Source organism: Aspergillus pseudotamarii (assembly GCF_009193445.1).
Source record: "Aspergillus pseudotamarii strain CBS 117625 unplaced genomic scaffold BDV38scaffold_71, whole genome shotgun sequence".
In the NCBI taxonomy this organism is placed as follows: domain Eukaryota; kingdom Fungi; phylum Ascomycota; class Eurotiomycetes; order Eurotiales; family Aspergillaceae; genus Aspergillus; species Aspergillus pseudotamarii.
Genome location: NW_022475085.1, coordinates 151,891 through 168,941, shown reverse-complemented (window position 1 = coordinate 168,941; position 17,051 = coordinate 151,891). Strand labels below are relative to the sequence as shown.

The window sequence follows — 17,051 nt, the reverse complement described above, 5'->3', positions numbered from 1 at the left end:
AATCCCTAGATTCAATGGTCTATTATTCTAGTATAGGATAGACTACATATAAACATTAACATCGATAGAGCTTAAATTGGTTGAGATATTTTTATTCAGAAATATGCCATTTTCTAATGCAAATAGAGGTGACCGGTTCGCTCACTGATTACGTTAATTAGTATCACTAATCATGGAACTTCCACGCAGTAGCATGATACATCTTTGCTTAATGGAAAGCTCTAACATATTAATTACATGTTAATGAAGAACCTCAGTATGGATCTGGGAAGCGTTTAGTACAGTCCACGGCTTTCTCCTGACCTTTTGAGTAAGTTTTGTAATAGCTTTCAATGCTACTAGGAAGGAGGAGGCCTTAAGCAGTCACGATGGCCTATGTACAATATTTAGCCCAGTGTCCCGTGAGAAGTAACCTTCACAATTTAAAGGGCACATTTCAAGCATCGATCTTACATCTGATGCTAACAGTAGGAGGTGGTTATCGCAGCCCTGTTGGACTTGGGGGTATTTGGTGATCGTCGTCAGCCGACCCTAATGTAGTACCTAACTGTAATGACGTCTGTAACAGGTTTGTCATTCTTCACGTGAAAGTTGAAAGTGCCGAAGGGCTCCTTCTATCTTCCGCGGGTGCAACATGATCACCCGCGATATGACTTGAAATAGTTACTTCGATACTTCTGATACTTTGGCCATATATAATCATCTTACATCTGAGCAACAACAACTATAGGCGCCTGTCATCCATACATAACTACATAATACTTAAGCCGCTTCCTGTGGTTTTAGCTCAATGAATATCCCCCAAAACTAAATCGCTTACATCCCGAAGTGACACTGGCTATTCTTGATATTGCGGGCTCTCCATCAGTCAAACGAGTGTTGCACTTGCTATCGATTCCGATATGGCCGTGACTCCGGACATAACTCATCAACTTCGATCGACCCTGATAACACCAGAGAATAGCGGTAATAGAGGACACGTGATTTCAAATGGAAGTAGCCAATGTCAGGACAGCAATTCTAGCTCTGACTCTTCAGGAGAAATACCCAGGGCTTCTGTAAGAAATGGAGTTCATAAATCACAGGGTGAGCCGGAGATGAAGTCTTCCCATAACCACAAATTATCCGCAATTGCAGAGAGCTCCACCTCTAGTGCTTCTGGTGAACCTGGAAAAATCAAAAAAATGGGGTGAGTTTTTCTTTAGGTCTGGGTCTTGATGGAAGGAGTCCAATATATAGCCTGTGTAGTCTGACTCTGGAATTCTAGCATCCGCTGGGCACCACTAAACATCGGTCTGGAACGTCGCCTTCAAACATTTGTGGTATTGTGTCATACTTTGACTATCGCCATTTTTCTTACCAGCTTCTTCTTCGCGTGTGCTATACCATTATCCTGGCCTATTCTCTTACCTTATCTAATTTATATATCGCTCTTCTCAACGGCTGCCACGTCTGGGACCTTAAGTGGCCGGAGCGATTACTTGCGATCTTCACGCATCTGGTCAATTTATGCGTCTTATTTCCCGGCCCGTTTACATCGGTCTGAACGTCTTTTGCCGACACGGAAATATATATTTGGGTATCACCCTCATGGAATCATATCACACGGCGCTTTCGCGGCCTTTGCGACGGAGGCGCTCGGTTTCTCTAAGCTCTTCCCGGGAATTACGAATACCTTGCTTACCCTCGACTCTAATTTTCGGATCCCTTTTTATCGGGAGTATGCTCTTGCTATGGGTGTTGCTAGCGTCTCGCGCGAGTCATGCGAGAATCTTCTTACTAAAGGTGGCGCCGACGGCGAAGGCATGGGGCGTGCTATCACTATTGTCATTGGTGGCGCCCGCGAATCCCTCGATGCATTACCAAACACTCTTCGTCTTGTACTTAAGAGACGGAAAGGTTTTATTAAGCTTGCCATTCGTACTGGTGCCGATCTTGTTCCAGTGCTAGCATTCGGTGAAAATGATCTGTATGAACAAGTGCGTTCGGACCAACACCCCCTGATACACAGATTTCAAATGCTCATAAAGCATACTATGGGTTTCACAATCCCCCTGTTTCATGCTCGTGGGGTCTTTAATTATGATGTGGGTTTAATGCCCTACCGTCGCCCATTGAACATTGTTGTTGGCTGTCCCATTGAAGTTGTTCAGCAGCAAAATAGGAATAAGATCGATGACGAGTATATCGATTATTTGCATGCCAAGTATGTGCAGGAGCTTGCAAGATTATGGGAGCAATGGAAAGATGTTTATGCCAGGGACAGGACTTCTGAACTCGAGATCGTTGCGTGATATGACTCTTCTAATGCAGGATCACTCCTTTCCTTCACTACACGTGTTGTAGCTTTGTATCTTAACCCATAGTGCCACACAAAAAAGAAACGTGGGGCTGGACGTGCCTTTTGAAAGGGACATTGTCAAGATAAACATGACACATTATCATTAGGTCGAGAACTCATCTGGTTCCATATAAGATTTTCTCTAGCTGCATATCTTAGAATTATAAAGCATGTTTATATTTGCCTCGACTAGTCCGGCATTATCCACAGCAGCCATTATAGGACGGCCGTAGGGAAGAGCTCGTTGTGTGTGGAGGACGAAGAGGGCCTTGGAATGAAACTACACGATAGTATTCGAAGCGCTCGTATTGCATTTTGAGCCTTTCTGATGAAGGATGATGAAGCAAGGGTACATGTTGACTATTTCCTTCCAGCCTTGCACTAAATGATATATCGTAAGGGCAAACACCAAACAACGGAAATAGCAGCCTGGGTATCTGAGAAAACCGAAGGGGACATAATGTGGGATAAAAGTTTTAGGAAGGGCGAGGGAGATTAAAATAGAAAAACAAAGAAAATAGAAAAAAAAATAAATAAAAAAGTAGAAAGGGTGGGGAGATAATTAGCGAAAGGTAACTCCCGTTATGGGTCAAGTCCATCATAGCATGCCGGGAACATTAAGGATGCAAGGCAAGCAAAGCGATGTCTGTTATCCCGGTTGGAAATCATGATCGATATTGTCATGGATAGTGCTACTTGGAGTTAAGCTTTGAACAGGCGTCGTGGTGTCAGAAGGCCGTCGACTTTCGGTAGCGATACGGACACTCCCATGGGAACCCTTGATTAAGTGGCCACTGTCAACCCGATCTTGGATCATCTCATTGAGGATTCGTGACATTTCATCATCCATATTTTTCCTGTCATTTAGTTCGTCCTCCTTGTGAGGCGGAGGGATACTGGCCATATGGTCGCTAGCTAGCGAGTCGCTCACATCTGGGTCGGCACTTCGATACTCACCTTTATCCTTGAGGTCTGTATCGGTAGCGAGATGCGCAAGGTCTCGGTGCCGGGCAGCAGAGCGGAGCGCAGCGAGCATCCGATCCTTATCGTCTAACTGTTGTCGAAGTTCGTTGATTTCCATATCCTTTTCACGTAGCAAAGCCGCCATATCTGGACTTTCAGAAGTTGCACTCCCAGCTTTAACGCCTATTGACATTCGCGAATGGCTGGACCGCCGGGCCTGCAAGAGGCGTCTCTCAAGAGTGGAGATATACCGATTTTTGTCACTCAAATCGGCCTGAAGGGCTATGATTTGCCTCTGAGCGCTTGCTTTTCCGTCCGCAAATTCCCCCACGATATCTTCCTCCTCATCGTTGCCAAATGAACCACTCGAGAAAGGTAAAGCTTCGTTACTGTTGACGGAGAGGAATGATGCAGGCCGCACAGACGATGTCCCATACGCACCCAATGTTGACTGGCTGACTGAAGAGCGTAAAGATCGAGCCACCGATTCGGCAGCCGACATTCTTGATAGTCGACCGAGAGTAGACATCGCTCCCTGGCTGTTCACACCAGTGGATTTTGAACAAAGAATGAGCCGATTGAGATGCTCTATGCGCTCTTTGAGAGCGGTTCGAGCTAATTGCATTTCCAACATTTGCTCTTCGTGGCGTGCCTGTGCCTCCTTTTCTAGTTGCTGCTCTTCCAATTTCAACTCTTTCTCAGCTTGTGCTTTCGTTTGACTCTCGAGCTGGCTTCGAAGGGCCTGAATCTCCATTCGGTAGCGTTCTAGAAGCACACGGCTGCCTGCGTCACTGCTACCACTACCAAGCGCTTCTTCTGCCCGTTTGGCGTGGCTGACGATATTGTTTTTAGCTCGCGCCGCGAATTTCAAAGTATTAAGTGTTTCGCCAGAATTCGAATTGCCGGTTACGCCAAGATGAACAGTGCAAAGAATGCTAACTAGTGAATTCCCTGACAAAGCTGGCTGTAACAACCTCGTGAGTTTGCTATCACGATATGGCAGGTGTCTGCCGTCGCGATCAGTCGGGTTACCAGCCTTGTCCTTAGTTTCCGAAAGCCTTGATATGATAGTCCCAAGGGTAAGTAAGCTTTTGTTTATGTGAGCACCTTCTGTGCGCCGTTCCTTGTCGTCAGCTGCCCGTTCGGATCCTGCTAAGTCTATCAAGCTAAGCGTGGATACTCTGACTCCTCCCGGGGCTATGCCCGATCGCCTGTCCTGAGTGGCGCCCGCGGGCACTCGTTCCCTACTCTCAACAACGATTTGGACAACTGCATGACTTCGGGAGCTGCGAGCATTGAACTGCGTGCTTCCAGTTCTTCTTGCATGGTCACCCCTCGCAATTACACGAAGAAGTTGTGTCGGGCTTTGTACGATCTCTTCTTTCAGTGGAGTAGCATACACGCCTCGTTTACTATCTTCGCGCAGCTTTATTTCTTCCTGCTGGAGAGGCAAACCACCACCGCCAGAAGCAGAGGCTGAAAGGAGGTCATGGATCTTCTCGTTGTAGATCTCAAGGTAGCTAACGCGAAGCAGGAATTCTCGATGTGGAGTCTCCCTGATGAAGGAAAATATGTCGGTTATTGCCAGTGGGATTACCCCTGGAGAGGTAGCAGTTCCCTGCATCGAGAAGGTTTTACCAGTTCCAGTCATGCCGTATGCAAAGACGGTACCATGATAACCTTCCATTACCCTTCTCACGAGGCGTTTTGCCGCAGAGTCATAAACTTTGGCGTTATGTTCATGGGGAGAGAAGACGTTATCTGACATACAAGGGTAAGCCTTTGTGCAGAAGGATTGGCTGAGGGGCTATTGTTACCATAATAATAATCGCCTCCTTCCTTTCCGCTAAACGTGATAAGGCTATGACGTGCATCCACTGCCCATTCGCTATTGGTTTTTGATGTCTCGGTGCCGTGTACATCAGGGCGCACTCGAACACTAACTATAACGTTCCCTTTGGCCTCCTTAGGTTTCGAATGAGGCTTGAGGGCACCCGTTACATCATCTGCATCCTCGAAAGTGGTTGCGCTTGTCGAGTATGACCCTTGGGCAGAAGAGCTCCGGCTTTGCGATGGTGAAGCCTCTGGATCTCGCGCCTCTGTACCAACAATCGATTTATTATCACCGCCATTCAGTAAGGATGGGGTCTGTGAACTTCGGTAGCTGCTGCTGGTCCCCACACTTAACCTAGAGTTCCTTTTGACCTTCACACTGCCAGAGGAGCGAAGACTCTGAATACCTGATATTGATGATGCAGTGGAAGGACGACTTCCTGTCTTTGGTGGTTGGGGAAATGCCGCAATACTAATAGTCCTGCGTAGCGATTTATCGGGACTGCTTGGAGTTCGGCCAGCGGATATTGACCTGGAGGAGCTCAGATTGGAAGCCGAGTTAGACAGTGCAGTCTTATTAAGTGATGGCCTTGGGCTAGGAGAGGCACGTATTTTGGAAGAAATCGGGGACGGAGAAGGCGCCCTCGCGTGGTCAGATGAGACTGGTAAACTCTTTCTCGATTTCGGTGCTGAGAGCGGGGGTAAGGACCCCGTCGAAGGGTTCGCGGCGGGCCGCGACGGTTGGGGTAACGTAGACATGGGATGTGCAAGTTTCGCAGAGTTATCAGGCAAGCTTAATTGGAGCTGACCTATTATGACGGTGTATCTTGGAAATCAACCAAGGAACGCGGCGGCCATACGCGGAGGCTTCAGGATAAGCGTTTTGTTGCTGATTCTCTTGATCTCGCAGAGCAGACCTCTGATAGCTGAAGCGCTAGAATTAGCATTTGACAGCAGTGGTGCATAACCTATATCGTGGGAATATGAGGTCGAGACCTCAACCTAGACACCGGCCAAGTTTATGGATGTACCTGAAGGAGCATTGCCTTCCTCCTCACGCACGGGCGGTTCTCCGTCCCGCTATATGCAGTGCCGCAACAGAAAAGTATGCGAAAGACAGATATGGGGAAATAGTGGGATGAATTATAGCTAAAGGCTTTTGAGGGCAAAAACTCACAGTAAATTTTAGGGTTGATTCTTGTAAAGCCCCCGTTGGTGTTTGTGGCTTCTGTGGCGGAAATCTCCGCACCCTAAACACTCACAAGAACCACGGTCCAGATATTCGTCCTGCACAAATTATTATCGAAACTGGTATTGTCGCCGCTATTTCGCTCTCTACCACTTATGAGATGTAGGTTAACTGTCATTCAGTAATCAGATCGGAGGCAAAAAGAATGGCGTCAGGTTGATTGAAGATACCGCAGACCAAGCGTGGCCAGATTGACGGGCCCGATAGGTGCGCCGTAACAGCACCAGCCGGTACTTGCGTTTGCGGACTGCGAGGCGTTGGCTCAGGGATAGAATTCAGCGAGAGTTGCTACCCTTCTTGCTGGTTGTTTAGTCACGTCTTGAGGGTGGGGGACGGCGGATAAGCGGCCCCTGTTGAAAGGGGATTGAACGCTGTCCTCTTTCTTCCGGTTTGTCTTTCGCTCCCTTTAGGAGTCGGAGGGGGAATTTAGGAAAGAGGAACCTTGGACCGAATATGCCAAATGATTGAAGCCAGTCCCAGTATTATATGATTAAAGTAATCATAGTAACGTGATAGTTGATCGATCTGAAAGATGACACCCCACAAGAGGTAGTTGAGATTTGTTCTCTTGATCGTACTGTTCGTTTGAATAACTGTAATACCTGTGGTTGTTATGAGTACACCTACCAAGTAATTACTCTGCTACGGTGTAGTTACTCCGTAGGTACCTAAGGCACTAGTAGTAGCCGGCGAGGCTATCATCGTCCAATGCGGTTGTGTCTCTGGTGTTTCACGTAACCACACTCCGTACAAAACACTAGAATTGGCTCCTCTTCCTTCAATCTTATTTCCAGGCTAGTCGCCTTGCATAGTGTTCGAGGTCAATTTCAATATGAAAGGGCCTATGGACAATTTGAAGGAGTGGTGCTTGCATATCAAGATTTACTTTCTTTAGTCGCAAATCAGAAGTTGTCCAGACAGGTAATCTAACCCATCCATTACCTACGGAGCAAAGTTTCGAGTAACTGGGCAACTTCGTACGGAGTCACATACATTGAGTGAACATCCTCCACCCTTGCGTTGAATACAAAAATTCACAGTACATATATTAATACATATCATATACAGATACATACAAGTTCTGATGTAATAAATTAATGAAATTTAAGATTATGATGATGCGCCTGCTGGGGCTCTGGGGGACAAGAAACTGTGGGCTAAGACACTTAGTGCAAGGAAACGGGAAAAAGGGGGACCAATCAACAAGTAATATACATCTTTGCTTTCAGAGGTGCCAAGAGAGTCAGTCACGAGTGACTCTCCCAAGTCACTTTAGTCAAGCTAGTACCTAGGTAGCTTAGTGGTGCTGCGTACTTCCAGTTTCTTTCGAGTGGTACATCATACATTACAGATAAATTGACCATGGGCAGCCGGGTCTGGAGTGCACAGACTAGTGGTCTGATCACCGAAATTGTTCAACAGAAATTAACTTCTGACGGAGCTGCCAACAAAGAAATAAAAAGGAATTTCATGCGCAATACGGACCCGAATTTAGGAAATAGTTTGTCTAGATGGCTCTAGGCTTGCCCTGCTAGGCACTAATCTTCATGTGCCCGGCGACTAATTACGCAGATGATAAAACAATGGTATATCATCTGGTGTACTTCAAGGGCATGAGCAAAACGCGTTGGTGTCGTACTGAATCTGATGGCACTTCCAGTCAGATGAAACAGATCTGCTATTGCTTTGCGTTAAAATCCAATTGTCGGGCAGTGTTCTTGAATGTATTGTCGTCGATATCTCCGCCTCTTCTCGTCAAATCGTTGCCCATTTTCTGAATTCCATCCGATTTTTTGGGGAGATCTTCCTTATTTGTCGGTCTTGGCTCAGTAAACCACCAATTGTGTTGTAAAACTTGACGTGCCGTGCTCCGTTTTCTCGGATCCAGTGTACACATCGACATGAGCAAATCTGCGCCGACAGGACCAGCAGTCGGGAACTGTCTGAAGAAAAATTCACGACCCTGTATAGGAACAATGTGATTTTTATCTGCGGGTATATAATTGGGCAGCCTAGTGACTCCTGGCCAGTTGTCTTCAGTTGGCGTGCCAAATGCTTCGCAAACTTTGGATATCTGATCGAGATCAGAATTTCCTGCGACGAATGGTACTCGCAAGAGAAGCTCCGCAAAAACCATTCCCATGGACCAGATGTCTACAGCGCCCGAGTATTGTCGTGCTCCATAAAGCAATTCAGGCGGCCGATACCAGCGGGTGATAACTTGGTGTGTCATATTCAAGTAAGGGTCAGCGAATGATCTAGCTAAACCGAAATCTGCAAGTTTCACCTCTCCATCGGTAGCAATGAGAAGATTATTAGGTTTTATATCTCGATGGAGAATAAAATTTTCGTGGCAGAACCAGACACCTCTAGCAAGCATTCCCATCCACGCCTTGACATCAGCTGCGCCGTAGTGAATATTTCCGTCTTTAATGAGCATCTCAAGGTCACCACGTGGCAAATATTCTAGAACCAGGTTGAGGTTTTGGTCCTTGGAGGAGAAGACATCATGGAGCGCTATGATATTTGGATGTGATAATTCTTGTAAATATTTCACTTCCCGGATTGCATCCATGGAAAGCCCATCTTTGTATTCAGCATTAACTTTGATCTTCTTAATTGCCACGAAGGACGAAGCATCAGCTCGAAGATGACCAAGGTATACGACGGCATAGGTTCCTTCCCCTAGCTTCTTGTCTATCGACTCGTTCATTAGTGCCATGAGACATTTAAGAGGAATCATAAGTATGCACGAAGAAGGGTGACATATCTCACCTTTGATATACTTATGCCGCACATCGTCATTTAATTGTTCAGTTAGTTCACGATCAGCGCCGTGTGTGATAAAAGGCGAAGATGTGTTGCCCTGCGGATTGGATGAGCTCTGAGCAGCTTTGAACTTAACTGCGGCGTCGGAAGCTGCCGTCGCGGTTGATGGAGACTGGGGTGGTAAAGGTGAAATTGCCATGGCTTGAAGATCGGTGGAATAGTCAACTTGTATTTCTGACCGTGCTTCGAGGCTATAGCTCGGGAGACAGCGCTAAACTGAGAACTTATAGAATAAAGTGCTGACCATGGATTTGCTGTCTGATAGCTTTAGTACCAGCCGAATCTTATTGTGCTGCGTAAATTTAGCATTACAGTGCTTTTCTTTTCGATTCGTTTCGTTATTGCCCTACTCATTCACAACAATATATGCTTCTTGATGCCAATGTGTTTGTGGTGGCCGGCACTTACTCTATGTACTAAGCATGAATTACCAAGTCTCGGAGTTTTGTTGATCCTGAAAATGCGGCTGTCACCGAAATTTCGGACAATACAGTTCAAGTGGAAAGTCAGCTTTTGTTCTTTTCTTGATACAGCAAAATCATCTAGCTTCCATTGCCTACATCCCGATCTCTTCCTTTCGCTTCCTGCCTACTAGCTTTTGCAAGCATAATCTTGACCCACCAACTACTGGAAAATATCACAACGCGACCGGTTATGGCGATGCGTAACTCGTTTCTTTTATCTTCACGACTCATCAGGCCTCTGGCCATCGGCAAACAATGTGTGCGATGCTTCCATAAACACGCATCTACGCCTTCTGTGCCTTCGCCAACACCATTTGTCCCTGACGTCGAAACATTTCTTACGTTGATTGGCCGTGGCATGACTAAACATGCAAGCAAGCTGCCCTCATGGGAGAAGCTGTTTACCCTCAGCTCTGCTGAGCTCCGGGATATTGGCATTGAGCCGACTCGTCAACGGCGTTATCTGCTCCGGAAAAGGGAGAAATTCAGGAATGGAGTCTTTGGGCCGGGTGGTGACCTGGAACATGTTGTTGATGGTACAGCCCAATTGCGCGTAATTGAGGTTCCATTGACAACGGACTATCAAACCTCCGGCCTCTCCAACTCCTCGGCCACGCTCTCTCCAGGGATGAGGAAAGTGATTGTCAATCTGCCACCTGATGCTTCCGAATATATACACGACCCATCGAAACCACTCAGAAAGTTCGCGCACGTGAAGATCCATCGTGGTTCCATGCTTAGTGGACCATTCTTACAACCAATCAAAGGCACAGATAACTGCGCAGCTCTAATAAAAGTCCAGGAAGGCATGTGGGAGGATAAGTTGGGACACAAGGTGGATGGTGGTGAAAGGAGACGTGCCGAGGTTAGGGCTAAAAAGAGGAGTGAGGAAAGGAGGAAGGGAACAGCATAAATCTCATGAATTTATGAGAACTGCGGCGAATAATTGTCTTACCTTTATAATAGTTTACTGTACTTGTTTGGGGTTTGAATCGCAATAGCACCACTTCATTGACTAAGAGCTATACTACCGGAGTGCACACTTTCTGGCACTGTATAACTGCACACATTGATCCGTGTGCGCTGTTAGGTGATATCTTCCAACAGTCAGGCTTAGGTCATAACGTTGAATTAAAATAGTCTAATAGGAAAATGGAGCTTCCTGAAAATTAGCCCCCGATATTAAATGCAAAAGATAATTTACATAGATCGTTCGGTGGCATTGTAGACATCGGAACAAGAGGCCATAATACAAACGTGTAAGCGTCCCTCCACCTTGATTCTGCTCGGTCTGCCTTCCAGGCACGTTCAGAGTCATCTCGCACAAATCATGAGGAATATGACCACGTATATTTGTATATTGCACAGGTCAAAGGAACACTACGCCTTGGTGACGGGCTCGCGCTTCTCAAATTGTATCACTGAGTTGCCCAAAGGCTTGGAAAATAATGACTATAATTCCGTTAGTGAGGTACTATAGGTTGCATAGGTGGCGTCGCTTACTGAGTAGTCAGTGTCTGGAAGGGTTTGAACACCTGGAAGGTTGCTGAACTTGAATAACCTCACTAGAGCCGCCGTGATCGCACCGAGCTGCACGTAAGCGAACTGTTCGCCGATGCATCTATGTCGCCCGGCGCCGAATGGAAGATACGGGCTGTTGGTTCCTTTAGTAACCAAGCCGTAGCCATAGTCAACCTTTTCCTCATCTTCAGAGCTAGCAGCGATGGCCTCATCCCAGCGGTGGGGGTTCCACTCAAGCGGATCAGGAAAATGTTCTTCTGATCTTGCAGTGACGCCGGGAGAGGAAAGGACATTGTGTGAGGTCGGGATCACGTAGGGGGTACCATCCACTGGCATCGGATTCTTCACAGCTCGAATGATGGAGTGGATTGGTGCATGTATGCGAAGAGTTTCTTTGATGACTTTGGCGTGTAAGTCTAATTTCTGTAGGTTCTCATAAGTGAGTGGAGGCATGTCGTGTCCAAGGATGCGGAGTTGTTCCTGATAGAGCTCTTCTGTTATTTCAGGGGATGCTGCAAGATGCAGGACAATCCAAGCCGCAGTAGATGAAGAAGAGTGCTGGCCGGCCATGAGTAAGGCAATCATCATGTGTGCAATTTCTTCGTCGGGGACAGGTGTCCCATCTTTGTAGACGCAGGACATGAGATTCCAGACCATGTCTTCCGAATCCTTTTTGCTGCCAGCCTTACGGCGTTCCTTTATAATCTCCATATATGTTTCAGTCATCCTTTTCTGGGCGGCATCACGCTTGCGGTTATGGGGTAGAGGGGCCCATGGTAACATAAAATTTATGGGGGCAAAACCCATGTCGAGATCATGATACAGTTCAGCAAACGTGGAGTCAAATCTGCTTCGAACTTCTTTTCCTTGAAGCGAACGTGAGGCGGTGTATATGGTAATCTCAGCAATTGTTTTGCAGACATCGAAAACGCCTTTGGGGCCCTGGAATGCCGAGGACTTCTGTACGAAGTCTTCCACTTCCTCTGTAATCAAACGAACGTACGAACGGAGTGCATCTGATGTAAGTCCAAATTTCACAAACTACAGTTGTTAATAAAATGAATTAGTGTTGCTACTATTATGGTGAACTTTGCTTACCTTTTTCTGCTCCATAAGTTTAGCATTTGGGCAGTCGTATACCACATGACGCCCAAACACAGGAGTTGTAAGTGGGGAATAAACCTCTTCGGCGCAAACATCTCGAAGTTTGCCATTCAAAATGAAATCGTTGCCCTTGGTGCCCAGATAGACGGTTGTCTTCTTACCGAGGAGGACGAAAGTGAAGATATCGCCATACTGCGGTAGTAAGAATGTCAGCGCAATCAATGAATGCCGCAGGGTTAGCGTACCTTTTCTCGGCACTTAAAGAAAAATCTGTATGGATCCATGCCATAGCTGATGGTACTTCCAATAAAAGGGAACCAATGAAAGACCAAGGGGGGTTCATTAGATTTTTTGACGAGAAGTTGCCGCAAGACGTTAATGATCACAGACACAATGAGAATGGATAGCAATGCCACACCGGTGAGCATCCATAGCGATGAATTTGAGCAGCGCTCACACACACTGTCGAGAATAACAGCTAGGAGACCCATGATTGTGGAACAGTAGGGGACACCAGGTAAACGAATGGGGGAATAATGGCATGAAAGGGAAAGTGTCTCGGACAGAGGCGCCCTCCAAGGCCTCTTGGAAGAAATTCAGCGGATTAGATATACCTGTGACGCTTCTTCGAGTTTTAGAGATAACGGACAAATCTGAGGGATAGACTAAACTTTCGAGTGGGTGGGAAAAAGAGAAGCACGGAGTAGACTAGGTACCTCTCGTTTTGGTAGCCCGATCCGCCCGCCAGTGATTTTCTCCGTTCATTAAAAAGACCAAACTAGTAACAAACAGAACTACTAAGTAACTACTCGTACCATGCGCGGGCGTGTGGGGCATTTCCAGGAACCCCTGGCGACTCGGGACCAACGAATGGCAACAACGCGGATTTCACATCACGCCACTTTAACCTGGTAGCCACCTTAAGGCACTTTTACGCACTGCTCTGTCAGTACGTACCTACTTAGTACTAGGTACTAGTACCAATACTTTCAATTATGTTTATTTACAGTTCCGGAAGATCTACAGTATGAGCCAGTTATTACTTGAATGTTACAAACAGATCAGGGCATAACGCAGGGAGGTATAAGGGAAGCAAGTGTGTCCCATAGTAGTATTATTTTATGATAATTATATCCTTAAAAGAACTGTCCATCAGTGGAAGTAATAACACCGAACTCAATGCCTACACAGGCTTTTGTCGAGTTCCGAACAAAGACAGCACCCGTTTGAGAGCCAGTTGCCTGATGCCATGCATGGCAGTATGGTTTGGTATATATGATATCAACTGACAACTAGTCCTCAGATTTGACCTATCGCATATCTAGCAGAATGCAGAGCAATGTTAAAATAGACCTTAACGATACCCATCTTTCGATTGTGGTGATATCCATCGTTTGTTCCTGGCCCAGGAACTCTATAGCAGAATAGAATAGTCTATAAGGACAGTAACCCAGGGGCACCTAGCAAATTCTCATTTGTACAGACTGGCGGGATCTTCTTTGAACAACACCGGATCTCCACGCTCCCCAAGGTTGATAAAATCATTAGGGGCACTATTGTCGTCAGGTGACACCTCACGCTTCTGAGCTTTGGCAGGCCGATTGTGTACACGTTTTCCGGCGTTATTTTTGTGGAAAACTTTAATCGGAATAGCACCTTCCTCCATGTGCTCACTGAAATTAACATGATTCACAGTGCTAAGGAGTGTGCGTTCCCGTGCGATTTTTCGTTTCGAGAAGTCCAGTTTTCCCAAAGCTCCAGTCAGCCCATCGGTGCTGTCAGAAACACTAGGGTATTTCCCAGTAAGCCATGGATGTTCTAGGCATTCGTCCACTGTAATTCTCTTGTCGACATCAACGGTGAGCATTTTGTCTATGAGATCTAGAGCCGGATCGCCCACAGAATCCCAGTAGGGTGATGGGTAATCGAAGCGACCCATTTTGATCTGCTGCGCTAAAGTGTACGGGCTCTCGGCAGTATAAAGCTCATCGGAGAAAGGAGGAAATCCACAAAGGCATATGTAGAGAACAACGCCAAGGGACCAGATGTCCACAGCTTTCGTGTATCGGCGGCGGCGGGAATCTTGTAATATCTCTGGTGCCACATCTACAATATAAGTATCAACTGTGCCATACCAGCCTTTCTGGAGCGACTTACAGCTTGGCGTTCCGCATCTACGAGTAAGGAACATTAGCTAAAATCCCTGCATGAAAAGTACCCCGATGAAGCAAAGGAGTGAAGGGAAAGGGACATAGAGTTGCATCATACAGAGTTGTTGTAAATGAGTCTTCCCCAATAATCTTCGCAAGGCCAAAATCACCTAGCTTCACAGTTAGATCCTTGTCTGCAACAAGTATATTTTCAGGTTTTATGTCCCGATGGACGATTCCACGATCATGCTATTGCCTAGGTTAGCTATTGTTACTGAATAATGGATAGTTTCGACACTACCAGATACTTTAACCCTTCGAAAAGCTGAACGAATGTATGGCGCGTTTCCGTCTCCGAAAACTTCTGCTTGCTAACGATCAAGTTGAAGAGTTCCCCTTCTGGAGCAAGTTCCAGAACGAGATATACACCATCACTCTCGTCGAACGTGTCTTTAAGGCATAGTAAATTTGGGTGGCTAACACCCATCAACAGACCTATTTCTTGCTGTAAAGCGTCCACTTGGGACTTTTGAGAATCTCCGGGACGTTTCTCAAAAACTTTAACGGCGTATTGCGCTCCTGTAGACCGTTCTGCACAGAGGTAGACAGTTGCAAAGTGACCTTTCCCAAGTTGTTGAAGAAGTCTGTATTGCTGGCGGAACCCGCTTGTTTCCCTCGTGCGAGGGTACCTGAAAACAAACCGTGCTTCATCCAAGATAGTGACTTCATCCCCGTCTTCAAGTTCACGATGCTTGTTACGCCCAACGATTGCGTCATTAATAAAAGTACCATTGCTGGACAGGTCCTCCATTATCGCAATTGATCCACCTTTACTGTTTTCTGGGAAAATCAAGAAATGTCGATTTGATATAGTGGGGACGTTAATCACCAAGTCTGAATATATCGATGTCAGTCACACAATGTTACATCACGCTTGAAATTGCTACTTACCACATTCCGGATGGCGACCAATTAAGTAACCGCCGGTAGAATGGCTCTTCCCTTGTTTGTCCTCCGATGATTTACCTTGCCGTCGAGTCGCCTTCCCAGTCTTGCCTTTGGATTTCGCATCCGCAGGGCCTTCACAACTATCTCGTTTTCTCAGAACAAGGGGCCTCCGAACCTTTTCATCAAGCGGGATGAGGTAGCCCCATACCCCCTCAGCGGCCTCATCCTCGACTTCGTCGGCAAATGCTCTGGGTGGGTATACAAATTGTGATTGAGCCTGCGTATCGCCAGGAGGAGACGAACACGTTTGGAGGGAATCTGAATTGAGCGGCGTTTGGCAGCGCACCTGGCTGGAATTACCAGGTGAAGCCGTGACTTCTTTCGTAATGTCCGTCGTGGTTGAATTTTGTTGGGTCAGAGGCGTAGGTAAATAGGACTGATTCACTGGCGTAGTCTGGGATTGACCTTGGGTTGTGGTACTCTGGGAGCGCCGCTGCTTTTTCAAATCTTGTGAATCATGGTCCGTGCTAACCTATATGATATTTGCATCTTCAGTGACCTGTATTGGATCCGTTCAAGAAACACCCACCCTACTGCGTTTAAGAGAGCTCTTTTCGTTCTGTGGTGCCATTTTTCTTCTTTGCTTTGTGTCTGCCTTAGGCTAAATAATTGCCAAATTCGTCATCAAAGCAGCTAGTACGGTGGTAAATCTGGGTTTTTGGTTGATGCAAAGCGGAGCGATGTAGAGCAGAGTGACGCAAAAGGACCTGTTTCTTCTCTTACGCGGTAACACTGACTCCCGTAATTATGCTTTGGTTTAGGATGGAAGTAAGGAAGATAAGGGGAAAAAACCAAGAGGGGACCACGAGATTTCAAGGGAACAAGAGGAAAGAGTAGGAGAAGAAGAAGAAAAAGGTACAGTCGACTTGTTGTGGTCGTGATGCCTACTAGCTCAAGATTTATTGGGACTTGGAGTTCTGCGAGGAAGGTGCGCTAACGCGTATCTTTCAACCAAGTACTCTTCATAAGCCATTCGTTGACAACAAGGGGTAGTAATATCTTCTTAGTATGTACCATCTACCGGCTACCTGAGACCTTTTCTCTTACACAAGGACCGTAAAAAAAAGCTCATTTGAAAGATGCTAGCATTAATCTGTTTGCATAGTGTGATGGCAGATAGTCATAACCCCTAGAGTCCAGTTCTTGTTACAGTCCAAAAAAAGGAATGATACGATTAGTTAGGTAGCACTGCACTGACATTGGCAGGTATAACTTAACTGAGACTGATCTTTAGGTTAACTATAACGTATTCGGTAAGCACCCTTGCACACGCAAGTACCCTGCACAGCTCTGTATTCCATATAAATCAAACCTTTTTACTATCCGAATATCTCAGCAACCACAAGCTATAATAATCTAAATTTTTAAGAAAAGTATATAATAGTACTTAATTCTTACTATATATAAAGTAGAGAAGCCTATATAAAGAATACTTCTTTCAGTATTGAATATTACAGCAGTATTTTTGATATTCTACTTTATAGAGTAAAGTTAAGAAGGAAAAAATTAAAAAAAAATTTATCAATAGTCTTATTTACCCTATATTCTACTATATATTAATTATTGTATCTTTACTATCTCTAGTTGCT

The 17,051-nt window shown here is 46.0% G+C and overlaps 5 protein-coding genes across 5 annotated transcripts; 2 read left to right on the top strand and 3 right to left on the bottom strand.

The window, feature by feature from the left end:
* Positions 1–648: 648 nt before the first annotated feature.
* On the top strand, positions 649–2,642 carry BDV38DRAFT_194457 (diacylglycerol acyltransferase type 2A). The gene is made up of 2 exons (XM_032052321.1): positions 649–1,189; positions 1,268–2,642. The coding sequence occupies exons 1-2, from the start codon at positions 903–905 to the stop codon at positions 2,292–2,294; spliced, it is 1,314 nt and encodes a 437-aa protein (XP_031909209.1). The 5' UTR covers positions 649–902; the 3' UTR covers positions 2,295–2,642.
* A 348-nt stretch (positions 2,643–2,990) lies between these two features.
* BDV38DRAFT_274590 (putative kinesin family protein (KipA)) lies at positions 2,991–5,896 on the bottom strand (the record flags this gene model as incomplete). Its single annotated transcript, XM_032057872.1, has 2 exons — positions 2,991–4,995; positions 5,061–5,896. 2 exons carry the CDS (start codon positions 5,894–5,896, stop codon positions 2,991–2,993), a joined length of 2,841 nt encoding a protein of 946 aa, XP_031909208.1.
* Positions 5,897–8,064: 2,168 nt separating this feature from the next.
* Positions 8,065–9,354, bottom strand: kin28 (TFIIH complex serine/threonine-protein kinase subunit KIN28; the record flags this gene model as incomplete). The annotated part of the gene is made up of 2 exons (XM_032060802.1): positions 8,065–9,083; positions 9,162–9,354. 2 exons carry the CDS (start codon positions 9,352–9,354, stop codon positions 8,065–8,067), a joined length of 1,212 nt encoding a protein of 403 aa, XP_031909207.1.
* A 258-nt stretch (positions 9,355–9,612) lies between these two features.
* BDV38DRAFT_194437 (mitochondrial 37S ribosomal protein mS41) lies at positions 9,613–10,862 on the top strand. Its single transcript, XM_032052320.1, has one exon. It carries the CDS (start codon positions 9,870–9,872, stop codon positions 10,590–10,592), a length of 723 nt encoding a protein of 240 aa, XP_031909206.1. The 5' UTR covers positions 9,613–9,869; the 3' UTR covers positions 10,593–10,862.
* A 197-nt stretch (positions 10,863–11,059) lies between these two features.
* Positions 11,060–16,033, bottom strand: BDV38DRAFT_274588 (serine/threonine protein kinase chk2; the record flags this gene model as incomplete). The annotated part of the gene is made up of 11 exons (XM_032057871.1): positions 11,060–11,131; positions 11,183–12,241; positions 12,299–12,496; positions 12,550–12,877; positions 13,492–13,545; positions 13,786–14,410; positions 14,462–14,478; positions 14,573–14,703; positions 14,756–15,348; positions 15,406–15,934; positions 15,992–16,033. The coding sequence occupies 11 exons, from the start codon at positions 16,031–16,033 to the stop codon at positions 11,060–11,062; spliced, it is 3,648 nt and encodes a 1,215-aa protein (XP_031909205.1).
* Between the last annotated feature and the right edge of the window lie 1,018 nt (positions 16,034–17,051).